This window comes from Acomys russatus, chromosome 27, assembly GCF_903995435.1.
Source record: "Acomys russatus chromosome 27, mAcoRus1.1, whole genome shotgun sequence".
Taxonomy (NCBI): Eukaryota; Metazoa; Chordata; class Mammalia; order Rodentia; family Muridae; genus Acomys; species Acomys russatus.
Window position 1 is genome coordinate 50,702,716 of NC_067163.1, and position 26,118 is coordinate 50,728,833.

Here is a 26,118-nt window from a genome sequence, read left to right on the forward strand (position 1 = left end):
CAAACTCACCACACACACACACACACACACACACACACACACACACACGGAACCACGAAAAGAAAATCTCTGTTTAAAACTCCGTGGAACCAGAACATGTTATATTCAACATGATAATGTACTCAAAGCCTGAACACTGCTTGGCATGCAGCTATCAATCAATTTTTTTCAATGTAGAAGTTAAATAAACAGGAAGCCACTGTGAAAGAAATACTTTTTTTTTCATGCCATGAAACCACAGTATTAGACGAAAAAAAAAATTCACAGAGGAAATGCACACCATGGAATTTGTTTTTTAACCTTTATTCATTCAGAATGCAATTCTGGGCCAATCTGCAATCAAGGCAAAACCCCAAACTCTGAAGTGGCAGTAACAGACTGACTGATACAATACCATTCTTCCAAGTACAAGCAAGAAGGAGGCTTTCATTCTGTGCAAAGCCACTCTGAAACACTCACATTGTCTCGCCATCAGCAGTTCATTAACAGGATCATGCTTACACAGCGAGTCAGGCACAGAGACAAATGACAACGGATAGGGTACTATGTAATTCTTGCAGTACAGTGCTCACAAGTCCAAGCTACATTGGCTGACTTTCATGGCATCCATGATGTGACCTTGTCACCAGTTACACTAAAAGAGCGTCACAAGATTTTTAAAGCTATGTGGGGAAGCAAATGCTAATGAGAGAATGAAGTAGATCAAGATCTTACATTTCTGAGTGTGTTTAAGTAATACCAACTACTACTTAAGTGATTAAAAATAAACAAATGTTAAATATTAATTGCACACAGTCTAAAACAAAAGAGCCACATTGCATCTTACTACATTATATAGAGTAAAGCAATTGGTTAGAAGCGTTTCCTAAAAATTTAAAGTCTCTGACATCATTTTCCACCACTCCATCAGCTCTTCCTTCTCTTCCTCTTTCCTTTCAGAGAAAGACTCCAGCTCAAAGTCAACCTGAAGAGGAAACCAGAAAAGATTGCTCTCAAATTGCTTATATATTAAAAAGGCAGTTTGTAGCTTATACAGTAGAAAAAATTCAATCTAGCCCTACCTGAATGAAAGGAGATCTCATTGTTGTTGTTTTGTTTTGTTTTGTTTTGTTTTGTTTTGTTTTGTTTGAGGCAGGGTTTCTCTGTGTAATAGCCCTAGCTGTCCTGGACTCCCTTTGTAGACCAGGTTGGCCTCAAGCTCACAGAGATCCACCTGCCTCTGCCTCCCCAAGTGCCTTGATTATAGGCATGTGCCATAGAGCCTGGGTGAGTTGTTTTGTTTTTTTAATCTGTGATAAACAAAATATGCTTTCATAGGGACAAAATCCCGAAGCCAGTACTGCTTGGAATATGCTTAAACCTAATAGCTTCAAAACAGTTCTAGTTTCGTGAAATCCATACCTGTCCTCCTCCCTCGTGGACAGTCCTTTATCTCATGAGCTCTGCCTCTCAGCCATGAGTTTTGCCCAGCCTAGGGGTTTGGACTAATAGAAAATAGCTCAATGTGCTGTGACTCATCTACAAAGTGCTGTTTTTCCAGATCGAGAATTTGTTAACAAGACCCTCCAAAGTACATACAGGAGCTGCTGTCCTGGTGAACTGGGGGATGGGGACGTCTCCTTCCCATCTATGCACACACCTACAAAAAGGCTGATCCAGTCACAGTCCTGACCCAGTCCTCCTCAGTCTCCTAGCCTAGCTGGAAATAAGCATTCCCTGATAAGCTTACCTCAATACCTGCATTCACTACACCCTCAGACCAAACAGTTGAATGTTTCCCATCCCATGCCTGGAGCCCCCCTGTTTCCAGATTTCACTGACCAATTCTGCTTCCTGCCTCTCACAGGACACAGCCTTGTGTACATATAGACAAAACCAAATTTAATGAACCACCATTTTTTTAAACTCAAGATCCTTTGTTTGTAGAAAACACAGTGTTTGAAGGTAGGAGAAGTGCTGCTCAGTGGTGAGAGCTATCGCTCAGCAAATCTGCAGCACATGCGCACACCATACAGTACGCGCACGCACACACACACACACACACAATAGTTGTTTATATTCTGAATTCCTGGCACATAAGCAAAACTACAGTGAAGTTTCCTCAAGCAAGTCTTTTTATTGGAAATCCTGCAGGCTGCCTTATGGTCTGAGGTTGAGGACTGGAGTCTTCTTTTGAGCTCCACTTTATTCTCTGGGGCATGGTCCAGAGTCAACTGATATGCTAGTCTAGAGAGGAGCTCCCTGAGGATGCCCCATTGCTGCCTTCCAAACACGGGATTCCAGGTGGGCCATCATGTCTACTGGGCATGGATCCCAGGTGGCTGCCATGTCTAAAAGGCATCCTTTTGGATTTGGGCATCCAACACTGATTGTCCCTCCCACTTTGGGAAGGAAGTGTTCTCTTACCCCGTTGTCTTCCCATCCCTCATGATGTATTCCTAACAAATGTTTAGTTAGTGCCTAAGATTATCTTATTAACATTTTTTTCTAGATATATTGAGTAAGGTATTGTGCTGGGTGCTACAGATGGAAAGACAATTGGAACAAAACCCCATTTAAGTTGAAATTAAAGTTAGAAAATAAAAATTAATATTTCAAACACAATTCTGCGTTCTGGTGAATCTCTTCAAAAGGCAGAAGCCATGATTAACTCCCCTAACCTTACTAGACCTCAGTTTTTCCATCTGTCAAGTGGGGATAAGAATGGTGTATACTTTGTACGGCTGTAGTAAAGATTAAATATAAGTTTCTTAAACATGTTTGACAATGGCAAGTGCTGAGCTATTACTAGCTTAACTAATATTATAGTCTCGGCTATTTTTATGACTACTTACCCCAACAGCAGGGCTGAAGGGAACTGCTACTTTCTTTGTTATTGCCAGGTAGCCGGGAGCTGAGGCTGTAAACTTGTAGTTTCCAGGTGCAAGCAATCGCCAGTAATCCCCATCCTTAGCTGCAGGAAACAGCACATCAGAGCCAGGCACAGGTGTGAAAGGGTAGTCACATCATCTAAGGAGTCCTCACTTTCAGTGAGTCTCACCTCTGAGAATTCTTTCTCGAGGAGGAGGAGGAGGGGGGAATGCAAATTTCTCTCCACAATCCCATGTCTTAGAGCTAACTCACAGACAGCCGCGCTAATATTTAGTAAGCCTTATCATACATGACTCTCCTAGTCACATGAGGAGAGTAGCACAGGTAAGGAGAAACATAAAATTCCCAAATACGAAAGATCACTTGGGCACTGTATTTTTCATTCTTGCCGGAGAAAGAACTCAGATCACAAGACTCTTCTAGATAAATGTTTCACAAAGCATAGCCCCAAAACAGCCTCGTTAGAATTCCCAGAGTCCTTGTCAGTGATTTCGACTTCTGAAGATTTGCAAGACATTACTTGGTCTGCAGTGCCAGTCAGGGAGTGCAACTGGAATTCTTCAGCAGAGCTATGGTTCCATCTCTTTGACTCCCTAGCCCCCCACCTCCACCCCACCCCCACCTCACCCCACCACCCACCACCACCCACCCCCAACATTGAGCTCATGCATGGGCCTTAATTCATCTGTCTTTCTCCCTTAATCTAAGACTCATTGCAAACTACCAGCCTTGGATTTTTCCAACTCTACAGTCTGTTTACCCCCAAATAGCTGTAAGAAGCTTGGACAAACACCCATGTTGACCAGTTTCCAGTCCCTAAAACCACCCTTACTCACGCCTCCCTGGCCCCATCAAGCTCCCATTTTTCTGCATTGCTTTTTCCCATACTCAGGTGCTTGTCAATCAAACACGAACACTGATAAAACACAAGATCGGACTGACTAGCTCAGAGGTGAGGCAGCCTTGGATGCTGGATCCCTAACCCTCCAGGGTGATGCTGAAGCCTCTAAGGGGGCATACACTTTGAGCAACAAAGGTCTTACTGGACAGTTTACATTCTCCATTTTCCCTGTGCCTCTAACACATCGCCTTCCTTCTTGCTCTCAGTTGACGCTCTACAACTTATTTTACTGTGACAAAGCAGCCAGGGAGGGGGGGGGGGGCGGAATCTCCTAACTCCCTATCTTCTTCCATGTCCGATATGTCCTTTCAGTTAGCAATGCATTTATCATTTGTGCTTCAAAGTGACATTTTATCATTTGTGCTTCAAAGTGACATTTTCATTAAAATGTCACTATTTCCCACCACTAAAGGCTTGCTCCCTACTCTGCTCGCTCCCCTCACTTTGTTGATAGAGATCTGATCAAGAGTTCCCACGCTGCCGAAGGCAATGATTCACTCACAAGGATAATCTGCCTGGACACCTTTGACCACTCTCTGGCCCTCTTGAAGCATCTCTGGGCTTCCAGGACAATATACTTCACTTTATTTCAATGTCAGGGTTCGTCTCTAGTTCCTTCTTTTGCCCTTAACCTCAAAAGGGCAATATTCCTCCAGTCCAAATTGTAGGATAAAAGATCTAAGCTTGAAATCCCACCAATCCCTGAGCTCGAAATCCCACCAATCCAAGGGCTTGCCCCAAACTCACTGGAAAACTTTGCCCGCCCCCCCAAATACCCTATGTAACCCATCTCCTGTTCAATTCCATGTTCCTTCTTGCCCAAGCAGAGGCATCCATCCTCCTGTGTCTCTTCTAATAAATCTCCTGTGTGAGATTTGTTGTGTGGTGTGACTTTCTGGTGTTCCTTGGCTTCCAACTGCCAGGATAGTTCCCTTCCGCTCTGTAACGCTTATGTAGGGGAGACTTCGACCTCAGAGCTGTAACACTTACGCTGGGGGAAACTTTCCTGTCAGAGGTATAACACACAACTTCCATTTCATTCCTTTCTAGGAATTATTCCCTAGATTAGATTTCCCCCATGTTTTTGCTTTGTGGAATGCAGAGAAAACAGTATTTCCGGAGTTAACAGAAGAGTTATCCTGTGGCCAGAGGGCATCAGCCTTGGGCCCTACCCTAGCTAGGGGTGATGGGGGCACGGCGGGTGGGGGCGGGGGCAGGGGAGGCGGGTAGGATCTTGGCATGGTTTCTAGAATGCTGGCTGGAAAAGCATGCCAAGACTTGGTGGGATGGTGATGAATATTGTTGAATATGGCTGTAATGAGTTTTAGAGGACAACGGGGCTTTGGAAAATACATTAAAGGTTAAATAATTCTGAGGACCAAGAAGAATGTTCTTGTTCCTGTTTTTCTCTGGATGAAGGATTTCAGTAGGTAGCAGTTAAAGTAAAATGAGCTTAATAGAAATGCATAAGGGTACCCAGACACACCAAATGCTGAGAGCATAACCTCAGCAGCCCCCAACAAAGAAGCCAGGCAGCAGACACTAGATCGCTCGTTCTGGGGAAAGGGCGCCACCTGCTGGCTCGAGACATTCTGGGCGTCACAGAACAACTTGGAATGGGGTCAGAGTTAGCGTTAGTGTAAAGACAGAGGAAGCAATGAACAGCTATACCTAGAATTAATATACTAATTATAATTATGATAAATAGTAATTGTGTTCGTTTTCATAGTGCTTGTCTCCCGATCGATACCCAAAAGAAGGAAGGAAGGAAGAAAGAAAGAAAGAAAGAAAGAAAGAAAGAAAGGAAGGAAGGAAGAAAGAAAGAAAGAAAATACACACCCGAAGTGACATCGTGGTCTATTCCGTCCACGGAGATGGTTGCATTGGCAATCGGGTTACCTTGAAGGTCACGGACAAAGCCTTTAACTCCTCGGTGTATCTGTAAAGGTCAAAAACAGGCAAGAAAAAAATCATAACAGAAATTATTTTAAAACGAGTTTCATGTCAAGCATCTCCTTGTTTTCTAGCAATACATTGTAGGTCCCCATTATTTAAGAAATGGAACAAGCACAAACCTCCAGTAAATGTGTGTGTGTGTGTGTGTGTGTGTGTGTGTGTGTGTGTGTATTCTTTTTCTGAGCTTTTTCTCAAAGAAATGAGAAGTTACCTTCTGAGAATGAAATGTCATGTTCTATGTCAAACAAAGATTTTGAAGGGCATTCCGAATAGACAAGAGAAAAAAAAGGCCTGTTGTATTTGCGAAGTTTTAGTCTCCGCTTGCTTATTTCAGCAGTGTGTCTCTCTCCTACAAACAGGGTCGTCTATGCAATCCTTTTATAGCGCCGTTAGCTGACAAGTGTATCTCGACCTATTAATACTAGCTGAGCTGGAAGAAGAGACGTGAGCTGTGCCTACTGTCACACCAAGTTCATAAACAATACAGTTTTGACTGGAAATAGGGCATGATAGATCAGTGAACTCCAAGATTGAAACCAATTAAGGATGGAAAAAGAAGGACTGATAGTGAAAAAAAAAAAAATCCCTCTACATTAAGTCAGCAATTAATTACTGCAACCCAAGCTACAAAACATCCCTTTTGTAATCTTTATAAGATGACTTATCTACGCCTGCATGTGCATGCATGTGCATGCATGTGGATAGGTGCATGTGTGCACATATGCATGCCTGTGGAGGCCAGAGGTCTACATCAAGTGTTTTCCTCCTCTACTGCGATCCACCTTATATCTGAGACTGAATTTCTCACTGAACCCAGAGCTCACCAGCTGGCCACAGTGAGTAGGAGTCAGTAAGCTCTGGGACCGAATCTACACCAGCAACCTTGCCTTTTGCATGGGTGCCAAAGCTCCAAGCTCAGGGCATCACGCCTGCCCAAGAGCATGTTACCAACCACCATCTCCCCCAGTAGAACTCAAACCTGCAGGTATTATACCTTCTAGGGTATCCAAGGTAACCTCTTAATTACATCTGGTATCTTACTATCTGAAACCCTAGGTTCAGTCTCCAGCAGTGCATAAACTGGGCATAGTGGTACACATTTGTAGACCCAGGTGGAGAGAAGTGGAGGCAGGAGGACCAATTTAGGTCATCTTCAGATACAAAGGGAGTTCAAAGGCCAGCCTGGGATGTGTGAGACCTTGGCACAAATAAATAAAGTGAAATTCCATTTGGTCCTAAGATATTTAAATATTTTCCTTCAGAGAATAAAATAAATCCCAGGCGTCCCTTTTTTTTTTTTTTTTTTTTTAATTGAAGAGTAAACTTAGCAGTCATGCATGCTTTTTCAGTAAGATGCTCTGGCTCTCTGTAATAGTTTTTGCATATTTTTAATCTCTGAAGTTCTAAATAACAGCATTTAATTTTTCTTCTAAGGGCAATTTCTATGCTATATATATCAGGAAAAAATGAACGACCATTTTGATGGCAACTAGTGAAAGGACAATAAATACATCTTAAATTTTGGTTGGCTGTTTCTATACCAGCCAACCAAAACTGAAATACTGAAAGCCATCCTCTGGGAGCTGGGAGTGTGAAGGGCTGGGTTCCTGAAGGGAAAAGTGAAGAAGTCACTCCCGATCAGACAGGCTGCACATAGGGGAAAGAATACACACAGGGGCCACAGAAAGCTGGACATGCCAAAAATCTAGAACTTTCTATCTAGGCTGAGCAATTTTTGCTAAGGACTGATGAATATAATTTCAAATGACCCTAGCCTGTAAAAGATGGATTGTTTACCAAGGAGCACTTGGTTCATCTTAGGATACTGTAGTCTTGACATCACTCATTTTTTGTGAAACTAAAAAAGGATCACTCAATCACCAAAAACACATGTGGTTAGTCTGTAGTAGGTGAAACTATGCCAAGTTCCCCCCCCCCCTCTCTCTCTCTCCCCTCCCCCGACCCGTGTGTGTGTGTGTGTGTGTGTGTGTGTGTGTGTGTGTGTGAAGTTTTGCAGTTGTAGGCTGCCATCTGGGTACTGGGAACTGAACCAATGTCCTCTGTAAGAGCAGCAAGAGCTCTTAACTGCTGAGCCATCTCTCCAGACCCAAATCTGAAGATGACGTTGAACTCTTTTGGTTTTCTCTAGATAGAGTCTCACTGTCTGGCCTGGAGTGCTCTCTATGTAGACCAGGTCACACTGAACTCCCAGATATTCTCCTGCCTCTAAGCATCTTCTTATATGTCAATCATGAGTCATTGTTCTGGCGTGCCGGTGTTTTCGCTATTCTTTAAACTGTTTCTTTTCCTGCTGTAGCAACATGCACCAGAAGAAATGTCACAAGCCGTCATAACTGCCTAGACAGGAGTTCAAACTAGACTTCACAGTTTTTGCAACAACAACAAAAAAAAAAAAAAAAAAAAGGCACAGAAGCTCAGATGTCGCTGAGCATGGAAAGCTGTTTTGCTACCCTTATTCTCTCCTGTGTAACCTCTCCCCGGACTTTGGGGCATTTTCACTCCCCGTGATGCAATGGCAAACGCTCTTGGCTTGCTAAGGTCTCTTTGCATCTGTAGCCCTATCGCACCTCTGTAGCGTCAGTCACCCAAGGAGCTCGTGCACTGGGTGTTCTGGGGCCATTCCCCGCAAAAAGTGTAAAGCTCAGGAACAGGACAGGAAACTCGTTGTCTGACAGCATCATTAGACGGCTTTGGTTCGAGCGCGTCATGAAGCAGTCTCAGGAATTCCTTGAGAATTTTTGCGAACTAGGCGATTACAATGCTGTTGAATGGGAGCTTTTCTTAACAAGCCATTGACTCTAATTAGCTTTACAACTCTGGTTCCTGCAAACATCTCTTAAACCGCCACAAGAAATGTCCTCTCTACCAAGGACAGAATTAGACCTAACCGCCTAGTTGGCAGGAGGTGGAAACTAGGTCTTATTTTGATTTCAGGCCCAGAGTTCAAGGCCTAATCAGCACCATTGTCAAGAGGATGATTCCAACAGAGAACTACCAGCAGTCTTCCTGAGCTTGCATGCAGGCCTGGATTCCTAAGCTGGGGTATCCCATGACGCAGCCTGGGTGCTTGTTTCATGAAAGCCTCTTCCTGGTTCTCCACAGCTTGCACCACGGCAGTGATGCCAGATCGTGACAACTTCTCCTTCGAAGTGCCCTGCACCAGCACCATATGACTCCATCACTTCTATTCTCAACTCGTTTCCACCATCAGATGAATCAGCATCATTAAAAGGGCAAAGAGTTGGAGGGCAAGTATTCTCTTTCCCAATACAATGATTTATGTTTTATTTAGCTTGGTGTTGTGTTTTTTTTTTCTCAAGAGACCAGTTAAGCATCAACTGAACCTGTTTTTTAATTGTTGGTCAAGGTGATGATCTTATTTGTATTAACTGTAGGCAATCTTACATACAGCTCCAAGAAGCTCTTTTTAGACTCCTATGACTGAGTTAAGGACCCTTCTGTGCCAAACCATTGTGGTTATCCTTGTAATGAACTTTTATTTCAGCATTTGCAACCTCTCGTGATTACGTACTCACATTTATGACCCCACTACTACAAACCCTTCTGGAAGAAGCTCTGTACAAGAAACACCTCCTAGGGTACCTGGGATATAAAAGTAGCCTTTATTTATTTCTGTTGGAAAAAAAATAAACACATAAAATCTAAATGTTTTATCAGGAAAGCAAGAACCCAAAGTGAAGAACCTAAAGACTTCATCTACCAAAAAAAAAAAGGAGGGGGTTAATTTTTGACCTCAGAAGATCCACCTAGACACAGCTCTTCTCAAGATACTCTTCAGGTATTCCTACTACAGTTATCCATAGGTCAATATGGCTCAGTATTCTCAACTTTTATTTATCTAAAAATATTAATGTTTACATGCAGCTCAAAACTACTATTTTGATCTCTTAAAAAATCTTATAAAACAGGTGTTCTTTACTCAAATCCATCATCAATAAATCTATTTTATTAAATACCTAACATGTGTCAATTAACCACTAAGGATTTTCTTTTTTAGAATGACTGGTTTTAGAGCAGTGGGGTCTCAACCTTCCTAATGCTGCAACACTTTAATACAGTTTCTCAGGTTGTGGTGACCTCCAACCATAAAATTATTTTCATTGCTACTTCATAACTGTAACTTTGCTATTGTTGTGAATCTTAATATAAATATATAATATGCAGAATATATTACTTCTGACCTCTATGAAAGGGTCATTCAATCCTCACAATGGTTTTATAGCATGGTGGTGTACATCTTTAATCCGAGCACTTGGGGGAAAAGGCAAACAAACCTCTGAGTTTGAAACCAACCTGGTCTACATAGTGAGTGTCTGGACTACAGAGTAATAGCCTGTTTCAAATATAAGCATTGACTTTATGTGTATAATTTCATATGTATTTGTATTCATTAATCGCTGCGATTATTAGCTTCAATTGTCACCTTGATACAATGTAGTATCACCTGGGAAGTCTTAATTAGGGATGGCCTAGATAGATTGGCTTATGGTGTGACTCTGCTAAGTTTTCTGGGTTATATTAATTAATAATTAATTAATTAATTTTATTATTATATTATATTATATTGATGTAAGAAGTGCCAGTCTAAAAGTGGGAAACACCACCCAGCAGGTTTAGGTCCCAGACTCTGTAAGAGAGGAGAAACCAAGCTACAACCAGATGTGTGCATTTATTCTCTCTGCTCTTGACAGTGGATGTGAGGACCTGCTTCAAGCTCCTGCCACCTACTTCCTCATAGCAATGTGTCATGGCCTGGAATTCTGAGCCAAAATCGGTCCTTTCTCCCCTACGTTGCTTGTATCAGGATGTGTAGTCACAGCAACCACAATGAAACTAAGATGGTAGATAAATGCTTTGTAAGACTGTCTGTTTGTATTGAAGGAGTTTGAGTAGTCTAGACTGTCCTGTGAAATAAGCATCACTTTAGTGGGCTGTAGGTGGAAATGGCAGCATACAGAGCAGAATTTGAAGACTGCTGAGCCACTGCAGGCAAGGAGTGATGTCCTTTTGTCTGTCCACTATTACTCCCTGGCCCCAACATCGGTATATACAATAGAAGAGGATAATGCTAAAACCAGTCTAAGTAGGTAAGTCAAATTTTCTTTTTGACAGATTGTGAGATACCCTGATATTGCAAGTTGAGAGACAGATACAGCAGGGAAAGTCGAGAGCAAGACTTCCTGGGGTCTTTAGTGTGTAACCTAGCAAAACCGCTCAACTTCTTTGGCCTCAGATTCTCTGTGTAATTCATAGAGGGAGGGTGACGGTAGCGGTCTCATGCGATTCGCAGAACTACTATAAGGGTCCAATGCGTTCAGAACAAGGCCTGAGTAATACTAAGGGCTCCGTAAATTGTCACCTAAGATCCAATTGAGTCCAGTGAAGGGTAAGAGAAGCACTTGGACCAAAAAAAAAAAAAAAAAAAAAATTCCAGAGACTTACTCAGGCACTTGTCTCACTCCAGCATGGCTCATTCACCTTACTCAAGTCCTGGCCCTGTCTGCTGATTGGCTAAGAGGGCATCTTAAGATGGTCCTTGCTTAGCATAGCTTGAATAAAGGAAAGAAAGTGTCTCGTTTGAGAGCACTCAAATGGAGACACTTATCAGTGAGCAGCCATGAACCACAGCAAATAAAAGTCTAATTCAGACACCACACACACCTGCTTCCCACGTTGCCATTTTCATTCAGATGGACGCTGTGCCCCCCTTCCCCAAGCCCCTCATGAATCTATTATACCATAGGGCTAAAGACTGCTACAGCAGCTGATGCTGGGTACTACTGTGCTTACCTGCTCCAGGTAGCTGATGAGAGAGTTCTTGTTATCTTCCCAGTAGCTCTTGAGAGTCTCTTCGGGTGGGAACTTCTCACAGCTAAGCTCCACAGTGATCTCGAAGCAATTGCTGCTCAGGTAATTGAAGTCTTGCATCCCTGCCCAAAGCACCAAACGAGAGAGTCAATATATACACCCAGTGGCTACAGCGCTACATCTGCCCTTCTGGTAATCTAAGAGCTTAAGCAAAAGGCTGGCCAGCCAGTGCCCTACAGGACCCTGTAGGAATCTACACAGCAATAACCCTCCCTTGGGCAACAAAATATGCTTGGAAGACTCTTATTTTAGATTTTTTTGTTACATATACAATGTTCTGCCTGCACACCAGATGAGGGCAGCAGGTCTCATTATAGATGGTTGGTGAGCCACCGTATGGTTGCTAGGAATTGAACTCAGGACCTCTGGAAGAGCAGACAGTGCTCTTAACCACTGAGCCATCTCTCCAGCCCAAGAGACTCTTATTTTAAAAGCACAAACTCTTGTGTCTTCAGTGGTCATTTGGCTTAATGCTCCCATGCTGTAGGATGGGAGCAAAGGCAGATGCCACTTACATTGCACTGTGCTCAACAGGCTTCATGAAGGACTGTATTCCTTGACCTACTAAGGAAATGTGCATACCTCTAAGCTGCCTTCCTATAAGACTCGAACTGAGAGAATTTGCTAAGATGACAGGACATGCTGTTCTTTCCTAAACCCAACCAACATTAAAGAGTGTTCCTCGCTCTCCACACAACTGTGGAGAACGTGCTGTCCATTGGCTAGCTCTGAATAGGGCTTCTAGGTTTACTGCATGCATTGTCCTTGGTTGGTGCCCCCTATTTGACCACTTCCCCTTGGTGGGGAGAACCGGTGGCACTCAGAGGAAAGGTAAGCAGGCTATCAGGATGATACCTGATAGGTTATGATCATATAGTGGGGAAGGAGGTCCCCTTCTGTCACAGACCTAAGAGAGTAGAATAGGGTGAAAGAGGGAGGGAGAGGGGAACGGGAAGATACAAGTGAGGGGATAATAATTGAGATATAATGTGAATAAACTATTTAAATAAAAATTTTAAAAAAGAGTGTTCCTGAGGAACTCGGGCTCTTAATGTATGATATATAAGACTCTTGGTTATATCACATATTGATTCAGTAAATGTAGCCTATCTACTTCGCATTAGACAAAATGTTAATTATACTGAAATCAAGACCACAGAGAGGATTTGATACTGAGAATAATTTTAATTAGAATATCATTTGGATTCGCTGTGGGCATTGTTACCCAGGAGACTGCTTTCCTGGAACCAGACTACCTTCCTTTAAATTGCTGCATTGGCTGCTAAGAATTCACCGTTGCCCATTCCTACCTCCACTTCCTGGAGAATGGCTGATAAGAGCTGCTACATAGCTTGAAAGGCTATACCTCCAGTTTTTCTTGGCAGCCCAGAGGCACTGGATGGCCCTCTTCTCGGACAGAGAGAGATGTCATTTACAATCTGGGCCCTTTACCTGGTGGATCTGGCCAAGGCTGATGCTTCTCTCTGCCCGTGACTGTGGATGCAAGCTCTAAGCTCCTGCTTTGATTTCCCACAATTGTTGGCATAATGTTCTTGTGGACTGTGTACAGTTAACCCTTGTTCGTTCAAATGCTGATTTCTCTACCCCATTATCTGGTTTCAATCTGGACATTGCACTGTGATGCTTATTCTAAGTATCTGCTGTCTCAAGTTTTTATAAACATGGCACTATTTGCTCTCTGTATTGCCAATAAAAGCCAACTAGCCAATGCTGAACAAGACAGAGAGTAGTGTGGGTTATCCTGGTCCAGTGAGGGCAAGAGAAAGAGTAGGAAGGAAAGGAGGAATGCATGTAAAGAGAACCAGGAAACACCAGGAGAAATGAGCCAGACCTAGGATATGAGTAAAAAGCAAGTAGAACATGGGAAACCTGAATGGAAGGAACCTATGCTAGCTTGGAGGTTTAGGATGGAGTAATTATTGCTTAGTGTTGTGCTGTAGGCTAATTAAATATATCCCTAGTCTCTCTGTGTGGTTATTTGAGGTATGTACCTAGTTAAGAAGTAACTCCTGGTTATACTAAAAATTATAAATAAATATTAAATAATAATAATCTTTCAACACACAAATGGACCTGGAATTGTAAGCCAAATAAACTCTCTGTCCCCTACTCTGCTTTTGCCCAGGGTATCTATCACTGCAATAGAAAGAAAGTTATGGCGGGGTGCTATAGATGGTCTGAGATTTCTTCAGCTGTTTACTGTGGGACATGGATAACTACAGTGTTGCTATGGTTACTGTGAGTATTATTAGTGCTTTACTAATCCATAGTAATTCATATCAGACAGACAATAGCTCAGAAAGGTTGTCCCAAAGAAATCACTGAAGTTTTGTGGAGGAGGGGGGTTGTTTGTTTGTTTGTTTGTTTGTTTTGTTAATCCTAAATAGATCCACCCTTGCTGCCTGCTGGCTTTCACTCAGTTTTCTCCTGCCTTGGAAACAGTGCCACCCACAGCAGGCTGGATCATTAACATTCAAGATACTCCCCCACAGACATGCCCACAGGCCAACATGATCTAGGCAGCCCCCCAGCTGAGGATATATTCTTGGGTGACTCTAAGTTACAGCAACTCGCTACATAGTGAATAAAACCAGTGTCCTGGGGCAAAGTACAAATTGCTTTCTAATGTAAATACACCTGGTGTATTTGACATACTGTAAATCCTAAATCTCAGATAGACCATATTCCTCAACATACAGAGATCTTATCTGTCCAAATGCAAAATATGGGTAAAAAAAAAAAAAACAGAAGGAACTTGTGCCATAGAAAACATGAAGAACATTTTCTTAGGGCATAATGCATCAAAATGTAAAGTGCTCTCTCTCTCTCTCTCTCTCTCTCTCTCTCTCTCTCTCTCTCTCTCTCTCTCTCTCTCTCTCACGCTTTGTTACCAGGTGAGGCATAGAAACGCAAGGGGATAAAAATTAAGATGTAATCTGAATAAATAAAAGAAAAAAGAAAATGATCCTTAAGTCATCAATAATTTTACATGTTGTTCTTCATCTCTGATTGAGGTTACATATCTTTTAATAACAAGGGAACTTTGGTAAATATGAGTTCTGGGAAGTGGGACAGGAGAGGCCACAGGAGCTGCCTCAGCTGCAGGGGGAGGTGTGTCCCAACAATTCCATTGACTGGGGAGCAAGATTCAAATATATCAGCTTAAGGGGGCCTGTTTTCATTCAACGTACTGTGAAGGTCTGCTAGGCACTGTCGCACAGCCTCTAAAGGATGCATTTGCTTATAACAAAAGCATGGCTTGCCAAATATAAGGATGCTCTCTCACTGCGGAAGGCTGAGCTTGAAAATCGGCCAGTTAACAATATTCAGCTTCTATTTTCCCTTCAGATATTAGCACCTCAATTTTCTTTTTTTTTATTTTTATTTTATTTTATTTTTAATTAATTTACTCATATTGCATCTCAATTGTTATCCCATCCCTTGTATCCTCCCATTCCTCCCTACACCTCAATTTTCAAACCAACAAAAAACAAAGTAGTATGTAACAATCACTTTGCCGAGATAGCAAATTTTTTTAATTACCGAGGAAGAGTGAAAATTCTATTAATGGAAATCATTTCCCCCTGAGCCTACATGGTAATTAAAGGAAGCCGAGTTCACATAATCAGAGAGCAAAAGGGAAACTCACCCCCGGGCACACTGTACCACGCGCCACCGTTGGTCGTTCCATCTACAAAGCTACTGTCATCGTCATTCTTGCGGCAGGGAGGTCGATTGGGGTCAGACATAACTGGGTTGAAAGAAGAGTACGCACGAGCCAAGCTTTGGAAAATGGCGTCGTCGGGGCAGGGGCTGTATTCGTGAGCAGTACCTAGGAAATGAATCCATTAGATGGGAGAAAGAGACAGAGAGCCAAGGGCACCCACAGCCTGCTTCCTGAAGAGTTGTTCAGTGTTGAGGCCCCGCTGACATAGCATTTGGAAAGGTGAAAGTTTTCAAACAAACACAGTTCGCTTTTAGGTTGCATGACTTTCAGCCCTAACACTAAATCTCGAGATTAGGCAGAAAGTCCTATAGGCACACGACTTTGAATGCCGCTGCCTCAGCAGCTAAGCAGGATCAGACCTGGTTAGGACTTGGGTGGCAGATGAGATCAAGTGCATGCCCTCCTTATGAACTGAAAGCCTGGTAGGAGTAGCTAATGAGGCCAAGGTAGGCTAGACCTGGGAAGACAGTAATAGTTCCATTATCAAAACCGTTTAGTTTAATAAGATGTTCATTGGTGGGTGCCTGTGACACCAGGACTTGGGAGATAGAGGCGACAGGAGCAATAGGTCAAGATCACCCTTGGCTATGTGAGTTCTAGGGCAGGTTCTAAGCCAACTTGAGCTATGTGGGACAGCCTCAAAAAAAATTCTTTAAGGAATTTTAAAATTTCAACAGTAGCAATTTTATAAGCAGTGTGAAGTGTTTACATTCAGACTGTCCAGAATTTAATTTCAAATTATTCTAAACTGTCCCTGTGTATAGTAAAGAAAAAACAAGAATGGAATTCTTTTTTCCTTTTCTTTCTTTCTTACTTTTTTTTTTTTTTTTTTTTTTTTTTTTTTTTTTTTTTTTTTTTTTTGGTTTTTCAAGACATGGTTTCTCTATGTTATCTTGACTGTCCTGGACTCTCTTTGTAGACCAGGCTGGCTTCGAACTCACAGTGATTTGCCTGCCTCTGCCTCCTAAGTGCTGTGATTAAAGGCGTGCGCCACCACACTCGGCCAAGAATGGACTTTTTGATAGCCCACATTCTTACTTATGTATTATAAAGTATGCCTGGCTACAACAGTAAACCACAGGATCTCCGACTTTCTTCAAATCTGGATTTTCAATATCTTAAAAAAAAAAAAAAAAAAAAAAAAAAAAAAAAAACCTGCCATCCTGTATTTACAAAGCTCTTACCCTTAGAAGTTCCCCGAGAAGGGATTCCAAGTAGGGATGTCTCCTTCTAGCATTGTCTAAAGCTTAACTGAAACCCATTAGAGAACAGCCAAAACACTACTTTCACCGTCCTGACATGAGCAGGAGGCGACCCAAGGGCAGAAAGGTGAGAGCGTGCGGAGTGTCAGGATCCCCGCAGCCAGGGCGACGCGTCAGAGGCTGCCGCTGTTTATAAGCCATGCTGCACACGAATCTCTCCAATGTTGGTATGCGATCCACTTCATCTGAGGTTATAGTGGCTCTCAACCTTTCTAGTGCTGCAGTGCATGTCGTAGAATCATAAAATGATTCCACTGCTACTTTGTATTCTGTGCTAGGACTTCCATTTTTCTCCCTTTCCGTCCTTAACTAAGAGTTATTTAAGCTCCTGTTTTCCTTCACCTAAAAACAAACCACCAGAAGTCACTTCTGCCATTTACCTGTCTATCGCAGTACCACATGAATACCTGAGTACGCTTGTAAATGCAAGCGTTTGTATGGGTCGGTTCCCTAATAGAATAGTACAAGTGGCGCACAGTGACGCACATCTGTTATAACCCCAGCACTTGGGAGACTGGAGCAAGGGAATTGCAAGTTCAAGGCCATCTCAGGCTGCAGAGTAAGATTTAAAGAAAACAAAACAACACAAGCAACAGCAACAGCAACAGAAAGAATAAGATATAAACCATGCTGCACCAGGCCGTAAACCACTTATAGAAGACTGGGGGGGGGGGGGGGGGGGGGGGGGGGGGGGAGTGGACTACCTACCGCTCCTCGTCTCATCATACGGGTAATTGGCCACGAGGTCTCCTCCGTGCAGATTAGCAGACAGCACAAAGGGGATGTCAATAATCCAGTGGATGACAGCCTTGGTCTCGGGGGCAAGCTGTTTCAAAGAGTGAAGATCACAGCAATCAGAAGCTGGTGATCGCCATCGGTGACGTCACAGAAAAGGCAAACAAAGTAGCAGAAACTGCTCAGAGTTCAAACGTGTTTCGGTTGACTTTAGAGGGGGAAAATGTCATCCTAGGAACGACACTCAACATGCCAGGATTTGTTATGAAAAATATTTGAACCGTGTTTATATTTCTGTAAAAGTTCCACTTTGGAGAAATGTACTTTTTTCTCTCTGTGGGTTTGATAATAATGTGCAAATCACGCTGGGACCCCTTCTCTGTCTTCCATGACCCACAAGCCTTACAAATAATCTTGAACAAATTAAGAAAAGCCTGCTGAACCACAAAACCACACTTTTCCTCCAAGGCGGTTCAAATACATGGCAGAATTTATTTCCCATTATTATTGTTTTTTTTTTTAAACAATTTTTCCAATTCCCTTCAACTACTTCAGACATTGTCTTCATGGGAGGAAATAGATCAAGTCTCAGTCGGCGCTGACCACAGAAAATCAGTTTACTTTGGAACGGCCATCTTAGACTTTAAACAGAAGCACAAATTTTAGGAATGCATGCTGTCTTTCCAGTGATTCATGATCTTTCTTGGAAGTAAATAAAAAGAAGAAATTCATAACAAAAGGATCATGAGAAAACTAATCAACTTGATTCTTTTATGTGGTGAATCTTTAATCTTAAGTTAGGAAGACCTCAAAGCTGCAGGCACCCCTGGTGAAAAAGAAAAGTCTTACTGAGACGTGATCTATCCTGCTTTTTCAGGACAGACTATCTAGTGGCAACATGGGTTGTGCCTTTGTATTTCTGTGCTGTTCACAACCAGGTCTTACACGCAACATTTTTTTTCTGAGCACTGCAGCATCCGCACTGGCTATGCAGATCCTCGTCACTGTTTCATAGAGCAGAGTCTAAGGCCAAGTGCAGACAAGTAACATCCAGGTTCATAGAGGCAAGGACTCAAACCCAGGCTATGAAGCTTAGGGACCACACTGACTTTGGATTATCAGTTGTTCGGTATGAAGTGTGTTCTGATTCCCCATAGGAAGTTCAGAACTGTGAGAAAGTGTGAGTTAGCAGAGGGCACACTTAGTGCACAAAAGGCTGCCAAAGGACATTTACTCAGGACAAGTGTGTTCTGGTGTTCCACAACACAGCAGGGTAGCTCTATATTTATAAAGACCTAGAAAAGGGCTAGAGAGACCTCTCAGAAGTCAAGAGTGCTCACTGCTCTCCCGAGGACCTAGGTTTGGTTCCCAGCACCCACACTGGGCAGCCCCCAATCACCCACAACCCCAACTTCAAAGAATCTAACCTTCTCTTCTGGATTTTGCAGACACCACATGCATGTCACACACACACACACACACACACACACACACACAAAATAAATAAATAAATAAATAAATAAATAAATAAGCGAACAAAATTTTAAAACAATAACGGAATTAGAAAAGAGAAGTTTAAGGATTCCCAATACAAAAACATTAACTAAAAGTCTAAGGAGCTGCAAATACTAATCACTCTGACTGATCACTACACCTTTGCATACGGATGGGTGGGTCATTTAAACCACGCGTATGTAAACTTACGTGTCTATCAAAATCAAAATGAATTTTGCACTGTTTTTTTATTATTTGGGTTTTTTTATTATTTGACTCTTTGCTAATAAGTGCTAGATATAGAATATAGTAAATACGCACATGCTCAAAGAAGAAAATGTAAACGACTTCATAATTTTGCCTCTTAAACCTGCCTACTATTAATATCTTGTGCAAAATATGTCAACTTGGCTCAAGCTAAAGTCATCTGAGGGATTCTCAAATACGAAAATGCCTCCATAAGATTGGGCAGGAGGCAAGCCCATACAGCATTTTTTAAAATTAGTGATTGATAAGGATCCAGTCCATTGTGGATGGCTCCATCTCTGGCAAGGTGGTCCTGGGTTCTATTTTTAAAAACAAACTGGGAGAGTGGAGAAATGGCTCAGAGTTAGTTAAGAGCACTGGCTGCTCTTCCAGAGGTTCTGAGTTCAATTCCCAGCAACCATAGGGTGGCCCACAAGCATATATAATGAGATCTGGTGCCCTCTTGTGGTGGGCAGGCACATATGCAGGCAGGATATTGTATAAATAATAATATATAAATAAAATAAATAAATATTTTAAAATATATAAAAAATAAAAATGCAGTCTGAGCAAGCCATGAGGAGCAAGCCTCTAAGCTGCACCCCTCCATGGCCTCCACATCAGCTCCCGCCTCCAGGTTCCTGCCCTGTTTAATTCCTTCCCTGACTTCCTTTGACGATGAACAGCGATATGGAAGCATAAGCCAAATAAACCTCCACCGCCCCATCCAATTTGCTTTCATAGAGGTTTTTCATCACAGCAGTAGTAATTCTAACTAGGACCCATTTCATATGTCTCCTTTGCAGACTTTTTACAATCCATTTATAACTTTATTTTTGAGGCAGGGGTTCGCTCAGGCCAGGAATTCACCTTGTTGCTGATGGCAACATTGAACTTCTCATCCTCCTGCCTCTACTTCCCACATGCTGGGATTACAAGCATGCCAGGTTCGAGCAATGCTGGGCACCAAGCCCAAGATGTATGCATGCTAGGCAAGCATTCTGTCATCTTATGCAACGTTTACCCCTACGTAATATTTTAATGTGATCACTTACATGCGTGTTTTCTATTTCTTGCAAACAGATAATAAATAATTTTGTCAATGAATACTTTTCTAAAATGGCAGGCTCAGTGGATAAGCATGAGTGGGTGTTATTTACTGGAGCGTGAGCGGGATGCCCATTCGTCCTCACCTGAGGACCCTCCGTGAACTTTTAGAGTAGTGTGTGCAGAAATACTTTTAAAGAACACATACCAGCATGTGGGATAATAGGAATATGGGCTGCTGCTACAGTGCTTGTGTTATTTTTCTTATTTATATCTGCTTATCCTCTGTAACGGTATCGATCTCAAAATGTAAAACTTTAAAGAATCAGTTTTGGGACAAGCTCAAATATAGAACCGAACACACAAAATTCCACGCAGCTGTTAGATTTTGCGCATAAGCTCCCTTTTATTCCTATGCTATTGCTAACGTTACGCATGTTACTGTTTTCAGAAGCAGTCAAGTATGCTCCATGATTGGACAAATTAAACAGGTGTTCTCTTTAACTATATGAATGGAGTTTTTCTGCCTCACTAAACGTTGAGAGTTCCTGGGTACTATGGTTACCTGTCTAACTGATCTACTCTGTGCAGCACTCCTAAAAGCAAGACCCTGGAAAACTAGAGAACCATTTGTGACTTGTCTTCAAAGCTCCAATAACTGTGCTGGCAAGATGCCTCAGAAAGCAAAGGGGCTCCTTCCTGCTAAGCCTAATCATCTGAATTCATCTGAAGGACCCACAAGGCAGAAGGAGAGAATTGACTTCCAAAGGTTGTCCTCTGCCCTCCATGCACACACGCAAGCTCCCCTACACACACACACACACACACACACACACACACACACACACACACACGTAAACTTAATCTTTTAAAACTTCTGGACTTTTCCATTTTAAAGACTAAATATAGCTAAATGACATGTTCTATAATTAGATGGCTTTGGCATTTAAAATTAGTTAAAGCTGTATTTATTCAGATTCCTTTACAACTCCATCCATTAAGGAAAATCATAACACTAATAAATTATCAGATGTATTTTAAGCCCTGGCGTTTTCAAGCAATTCAGGCCAAGGCTCACATGCTGAACTCAAGTAATGACAGAGGCAGCCAGGCTGAGAGGCTCAGGGCCAGATGAGAGATGACTTAAGAGAAGAACCTTGGGGAAGCAGGAGATGATATTTTTATTCCCAGAGTCTGAAGAATGAGGAGAATATTGGTCCCTAGTGATGTCTCTCAGAAACATGGCAACATCTGTAGGGCTTCCTGTGGGAATGGGATATTTTTTTCCTGCCATCTGACTGTCATGCACATACCCCCAAATCTGTATCGAAAGAACTCTGCTTCCCTAAACCATGATTTCTGACATACAAAACAAAATAAGCCTTGAAAAATGTCCTCTTTGAGAGGTAAAAATGCTATGTTGAAAAATGGGAACTTGAAAACGAGGACTGTATAAGAGCATTAATGAAATGCTTGCTCTGAGTCTAAGTGTTGAGTCATTCTTAGTGTCAAAAATTTTTTTAAAAAGGAGGGATCCAGACATAGGCAGTATGTGTATTAGTTACTTTTTACTACTGTGAATACACACCACTACCAAGGCAACTTACCGAAGAAAGAGTTTATTCATCTCTTATAGTTTCAGAGGCTTAAAGTCCCTGAGCAACATGGCAGTGTACACAGCAGGAGGAAAGCATGGCACCAGCAAGACCACACCTCCTAATCCCCTAACAGTTGCACCAACTGAGGACGAAGCATTCAAATTCTTATTCGAACCACTAAAGGTTTACTATAACAAGTAAATCTCACTTATATCTCAGGTAATGAATTAAAATAAAATTATTACATCATTTTCCTTAATATAAAAATGGCATTGGGATTTTTTTTTTTTAATGAAAGCTCTCATTTTACCAGTGCATAAGCATATCTTTTTTAAGAGTTATTTTTATTTGTAACTATGTGTACCCAACGTTATGTGCACATGAGTGCAGGTGCCTGTGGAGGCCAGAAGAGGGCATCATATCCCATGGAGATGGTGTCACAGTGATTATGACTTGTCCAACGTAGATGTTAGGAACCAAACTCAGGTCTTCTGTAAGAGCAGTAAGTGCTCTTGACCGCTGAGCCATCTTCGCAGGCCCCACTGGCATATCTTAATGAGATTGCTCAAAGCAAGATAATACAAGCATCATATAGCAACCATGGTACAGGTTTAACCAGAGAAGACAGCCATACTGGCTTGAAACAATCTCACCTGCACCAAGTTTTCAGTCAAAGGTCCTGTAAACAAGAGAATCTCATAGTTCTCCTATGAATGGACAACAAGAAGTCTTTTTCCTCATTTCCTAGAGTTAACAAAGACATCTTAATGTATGCGTTGGAGAACATTTTGGGGAAAATATCAGAGCCCCGCCTCCATAGATTCCTTTGGGTCTTCCTCCTTACAGTTATTATGCTAAGAAGCTTGTTAAACTGAGAAACGAACCCAATTTTATAAAAATAACTTTAGCAAATGTATTCACATAACACAAGGAAAGTGAACAGGAGCAGTCTCAGAAAGCAAAAGCACACACAGAGGAAGTGACTCAGTGTGAAAAGGAAGAGGATTCAGAACAGTTGCAACAGCAGCCAATATAAAGACTGTATCATTAGCAAACGGTACATCCTGGGGTACGACTAGAGTAGATGGACCACCAGAGCCTGGTTAAGGAGAAAGTCAGCCAGCAGCCTCAGCATCCACAGGGCATCTCAGGGGTCCTGGAGCTATAATGCCATTATAAGATTCTACTTTCTAAAGTATCACTAAGTCCAGAAGTAACTGATGCAACAGAGCAGACAAAGTAGCCCTTGGGGATAGAGGTAGGAGGATTTCAAAGGCAAGGCCAGCCTGGGCTACATAGCAAGACCCTATCTCCAAAAACTGAAATACATGCATGTATGCATGCATACATACATACATACACACACACACACACATACATACATACAAGAGGGAACAGGAGACAGTGGGCTGAACTAAGCCAGGGAATGAGATGGGAACAGATGGGCTCAGGAGGCCAAATCACTGAGAAATTAGAGCTAATTGCTGGTGGGCAGGGACAAAACTCGAAAAAGTCAAAGAGCTTGATTATAGGGATAAAAGAAACAAAAGCCTTCGCGGGGAAAATACTTGTTTCTAGATAAGCTGAACTTGAGGCCCTAGGCACCACCTGATAAGGGGACCCAGTGAAAATGTGACAGAGGGAAACAGAAGTTCCCTGGAGGTCTAAAAGGAAATAGAGATGCAGACCTTGTGGGGAACCAGATGGGAACAATCCAGGCAAGGGTTTCACTAAGTCCTGGGACATAGGTAAGGAAAAGGTGGGACCCACAGGAGGGATGGGTCTCATCCAAGAGAGAGGAGTGGAAAAACTCAGAAGATTTGAGGGGCAATAGAACAGGTAGGTGACGCGGAATTCCACAGGAGAAAATTTAGAAAAAAGGGGCAAAGATCAACAGCGTGGAGTCCCAAAGGACTCCAAGATCAGATGAATAAACTAGCTTCCTCCAGCCAAGACTTGCCACTGTGTTCTCTATTTTCTCATCGCCGTCCTTTATCCTCAGCCCTCAAAAGCAAGCTAAGTCCCAGCCTCCAGCCCCTCCAGCCTTGGCCCTGAGAGTCATATGTAACTGCTCCACTCAAGATTTATGTCACCCCAAAGCCAGGCGGTGGTGGCGCTTGCCTTTAAGCCCAGAACTCGGGAGGCAGAGGCAGACAGATCTCTTAAGTTCGATGCCAGCTTGGACTGCAGAGTGAGTTCCAGGACAGCCAAGGCTACACAGAGAAGCGTTGTCTCGAAAACAAACAAAAAAGCATCATGCCACTCTTGTGTCATTCATTGTAACGGGGATATTGGGACATACTTCCAGGGGCCACAGGGCAGACCTCTGGAAAGCTAGGCACGTGTTACCTTTGCATTTTGATCCACAATTTTCTTTAGATTCTTCAGCAGGTGGTTGTTGGGACCGCCTTCTTTCTCATTAACATACACGATTCTATCCAGGTCTGGGAAGTTACGATTTAAATCTATTCCTTGGGCATTGCTGCGGCCCACAAACCAGTCCTTCAGCTCACCGGGCTAAGAAAGATAAGAAGCCGCCATTAGGGTTTTGTACTGGCGATACCTACTTAATGCCTCCATCATAGCTCTCAAAAATAATCTGAGATTATCTATTACAGTGTTCTCCCATACTGCTCTGCTCGCTATTTTATTAACATACTCATGAAAGTAGCCAATTTAAAATATTTGTTACAAGCATTTTGAAAAAAAAAGTATTTTAATGAATGATTTTTTAATTAATAATTTTATGTAAGAGATGTTTACCAGATTTCAATACAAACTCACTGATCGTAGGTGACCTATTTAAAACCACACAATCAACAATTAGAATTAATTAAAATTGTCTCTGTGAATCACAGCAGTCTTGAATTTTAAATATACAAAAAAATAATCCTTAGAACTTAAGATGAATTGGACATGAGTCTCTTATGTGTTAATAACGAGTATGCTTCCTACAGTCTTTAAAAACATGCATTCTGTTCCAAAAACCTAGAAGAAAATATTCTTTCTTTATAGCAAAAAAGGACCAGCATAACAGGAAATGAATATGTTCATAATTCTTAATAGTTATATGACATGTATCAAAATTTTACATCTTATACAATAAATAGGATATGCAGCTATAATGTCCCCCAATCTTATCCAATCAAAGTGGGAGGCCACATATCTTGTCTTGAAAAGGCACTAGTGCCAGATATAGTGGTGCATGCCTTTAATCCCAGCACTGAAGAAGCAGGAGAATCTCTGTGAGTTCAAGGCCAGCCTGGTCTACCAGGCAGGTTCCAGTCCACTGGGGTACATAGTAAAACCCTGTCTCAAAAAGAAAGCCATTAGTTTTTAGCTTGACACTTAAAGTGTATAAAAATAATTTGTATTGTAAAGGTGAGAATCTGTTTGCTTTGGGGGGGGAGTCTGGAGTTTTGGGGGGGGGGGGCGAGGGGAGGGAATCTTTACTGATCTTTCATGAAACCTGCAATTAAACCTCTGTAAAATAGTGATCTAATCGCAAGTCATTCTCTCTTCTTTCCAGCAGAGAGCGCTATGACACCAATTCATCCAGCTACAGCATGGCACTAGGCATTGCTAACAGTGCTCTCACTCTTCCTGGTGCTGTGGCCCTTTAATACAATTTCTCATGTGATAGTGACCCCAAACCATAAAAGTATTTGGGTTGCTGCTCCACAACTGTAATCTTGTTACTGTTATAAATCATATTGTAAATATCTGTGTTTTCCAATGGTATTAGATGACCCCTGTGAAAGGGTAAGTTCATCTCCAGAGGGCCACGGCCCACAGGTTGAGAACCACTGCCGTAGGAGCAAATTTGCCTAGTTACAATCACATGTAAATAAATGTTATTTATTTAACAGTCCGGCTAAACACCGTTAAATTATTAGCTTATTTACAAATTTTCTCATTAACGCTTCCACTGAAGAAATTCTCACGGTTTACATTCTAAACTTTTTTTTTTTTTTTTCTTACCAGCAAGTTGCGCTATGTCTCTCTCATACTCTCTCTGGTCCCTAAGCAGTGAGACGGCGTCATGGATAGGCGAGCACACACATAGTAACACATCAGAACTATGAAGACAGCCGGCCACCCACCCTGCAGGGCACTCACCTGAGATGCTGCTTTCTCAAAGCCGTCAGGGTTCAAGGAGGGCATAATATGAATTCGGGTGCTATGGATCAGGTTGACAATCGTCTCGTTCCCTTTCTGGTACTCGTTACACAGGTACTGGGCCAAGAAGATGAGCAGTTCTCGTCCAACCGCCTCATTGCCATGCATGTTCCCAATGTATTTAAATTCAGGCTCACCTAAAAGACCAAAAACACACGGTAAAGAGATATT

At 42.2% G+C, this 26,118-nt stretch overlaps 1 protein-coding gene across 1 annotated transcript in view; it reads right to left on the reverse strand.

The window, feature by feature from the left end:
* Positions 1–287: 287 nt before the first annotated feature.
* The window catches only part of Cpe (carboxypeptidase E), a 98,797-nt gene continuing 72,966 nt past the window's right edge, over positions 288–26,118 (reverse strand). Inside the window, exons 2-9 of the mRNA XM_051169501.1 lie at positions 25,888–26,084; positions 24,118–24,285; positions 17,357–17,474; positions 15,309–15,491; positions 11,561–11,700; positions 5,612–5,711; positions 2,835–2,953; positions 288–964 (exon numbers count right to left, since the gene is read on the reverse strand). Coding sequence (XP_051025458.1) covers positions 866–964; positions 2,835–2,953; positions 5,612–5,711; positions 11,561–11,700; positions 15,309–15,491; positions 17,357–17,474; positions 24,118–24,285; positions 25,888–26,084 — 1,124 coding nt within the window. The 3' untranslated portion in view covers positions 288–865. The remainder of the gene's footprint in view (positions 965–2,834; positions 2,954–5,611; positions 5,712–11,560; positions 11,701–15,308; positions 15,492–17,356; positions 17,475–24,117; positions 24,286–25,887; positions 26,085–26,118) is intronic.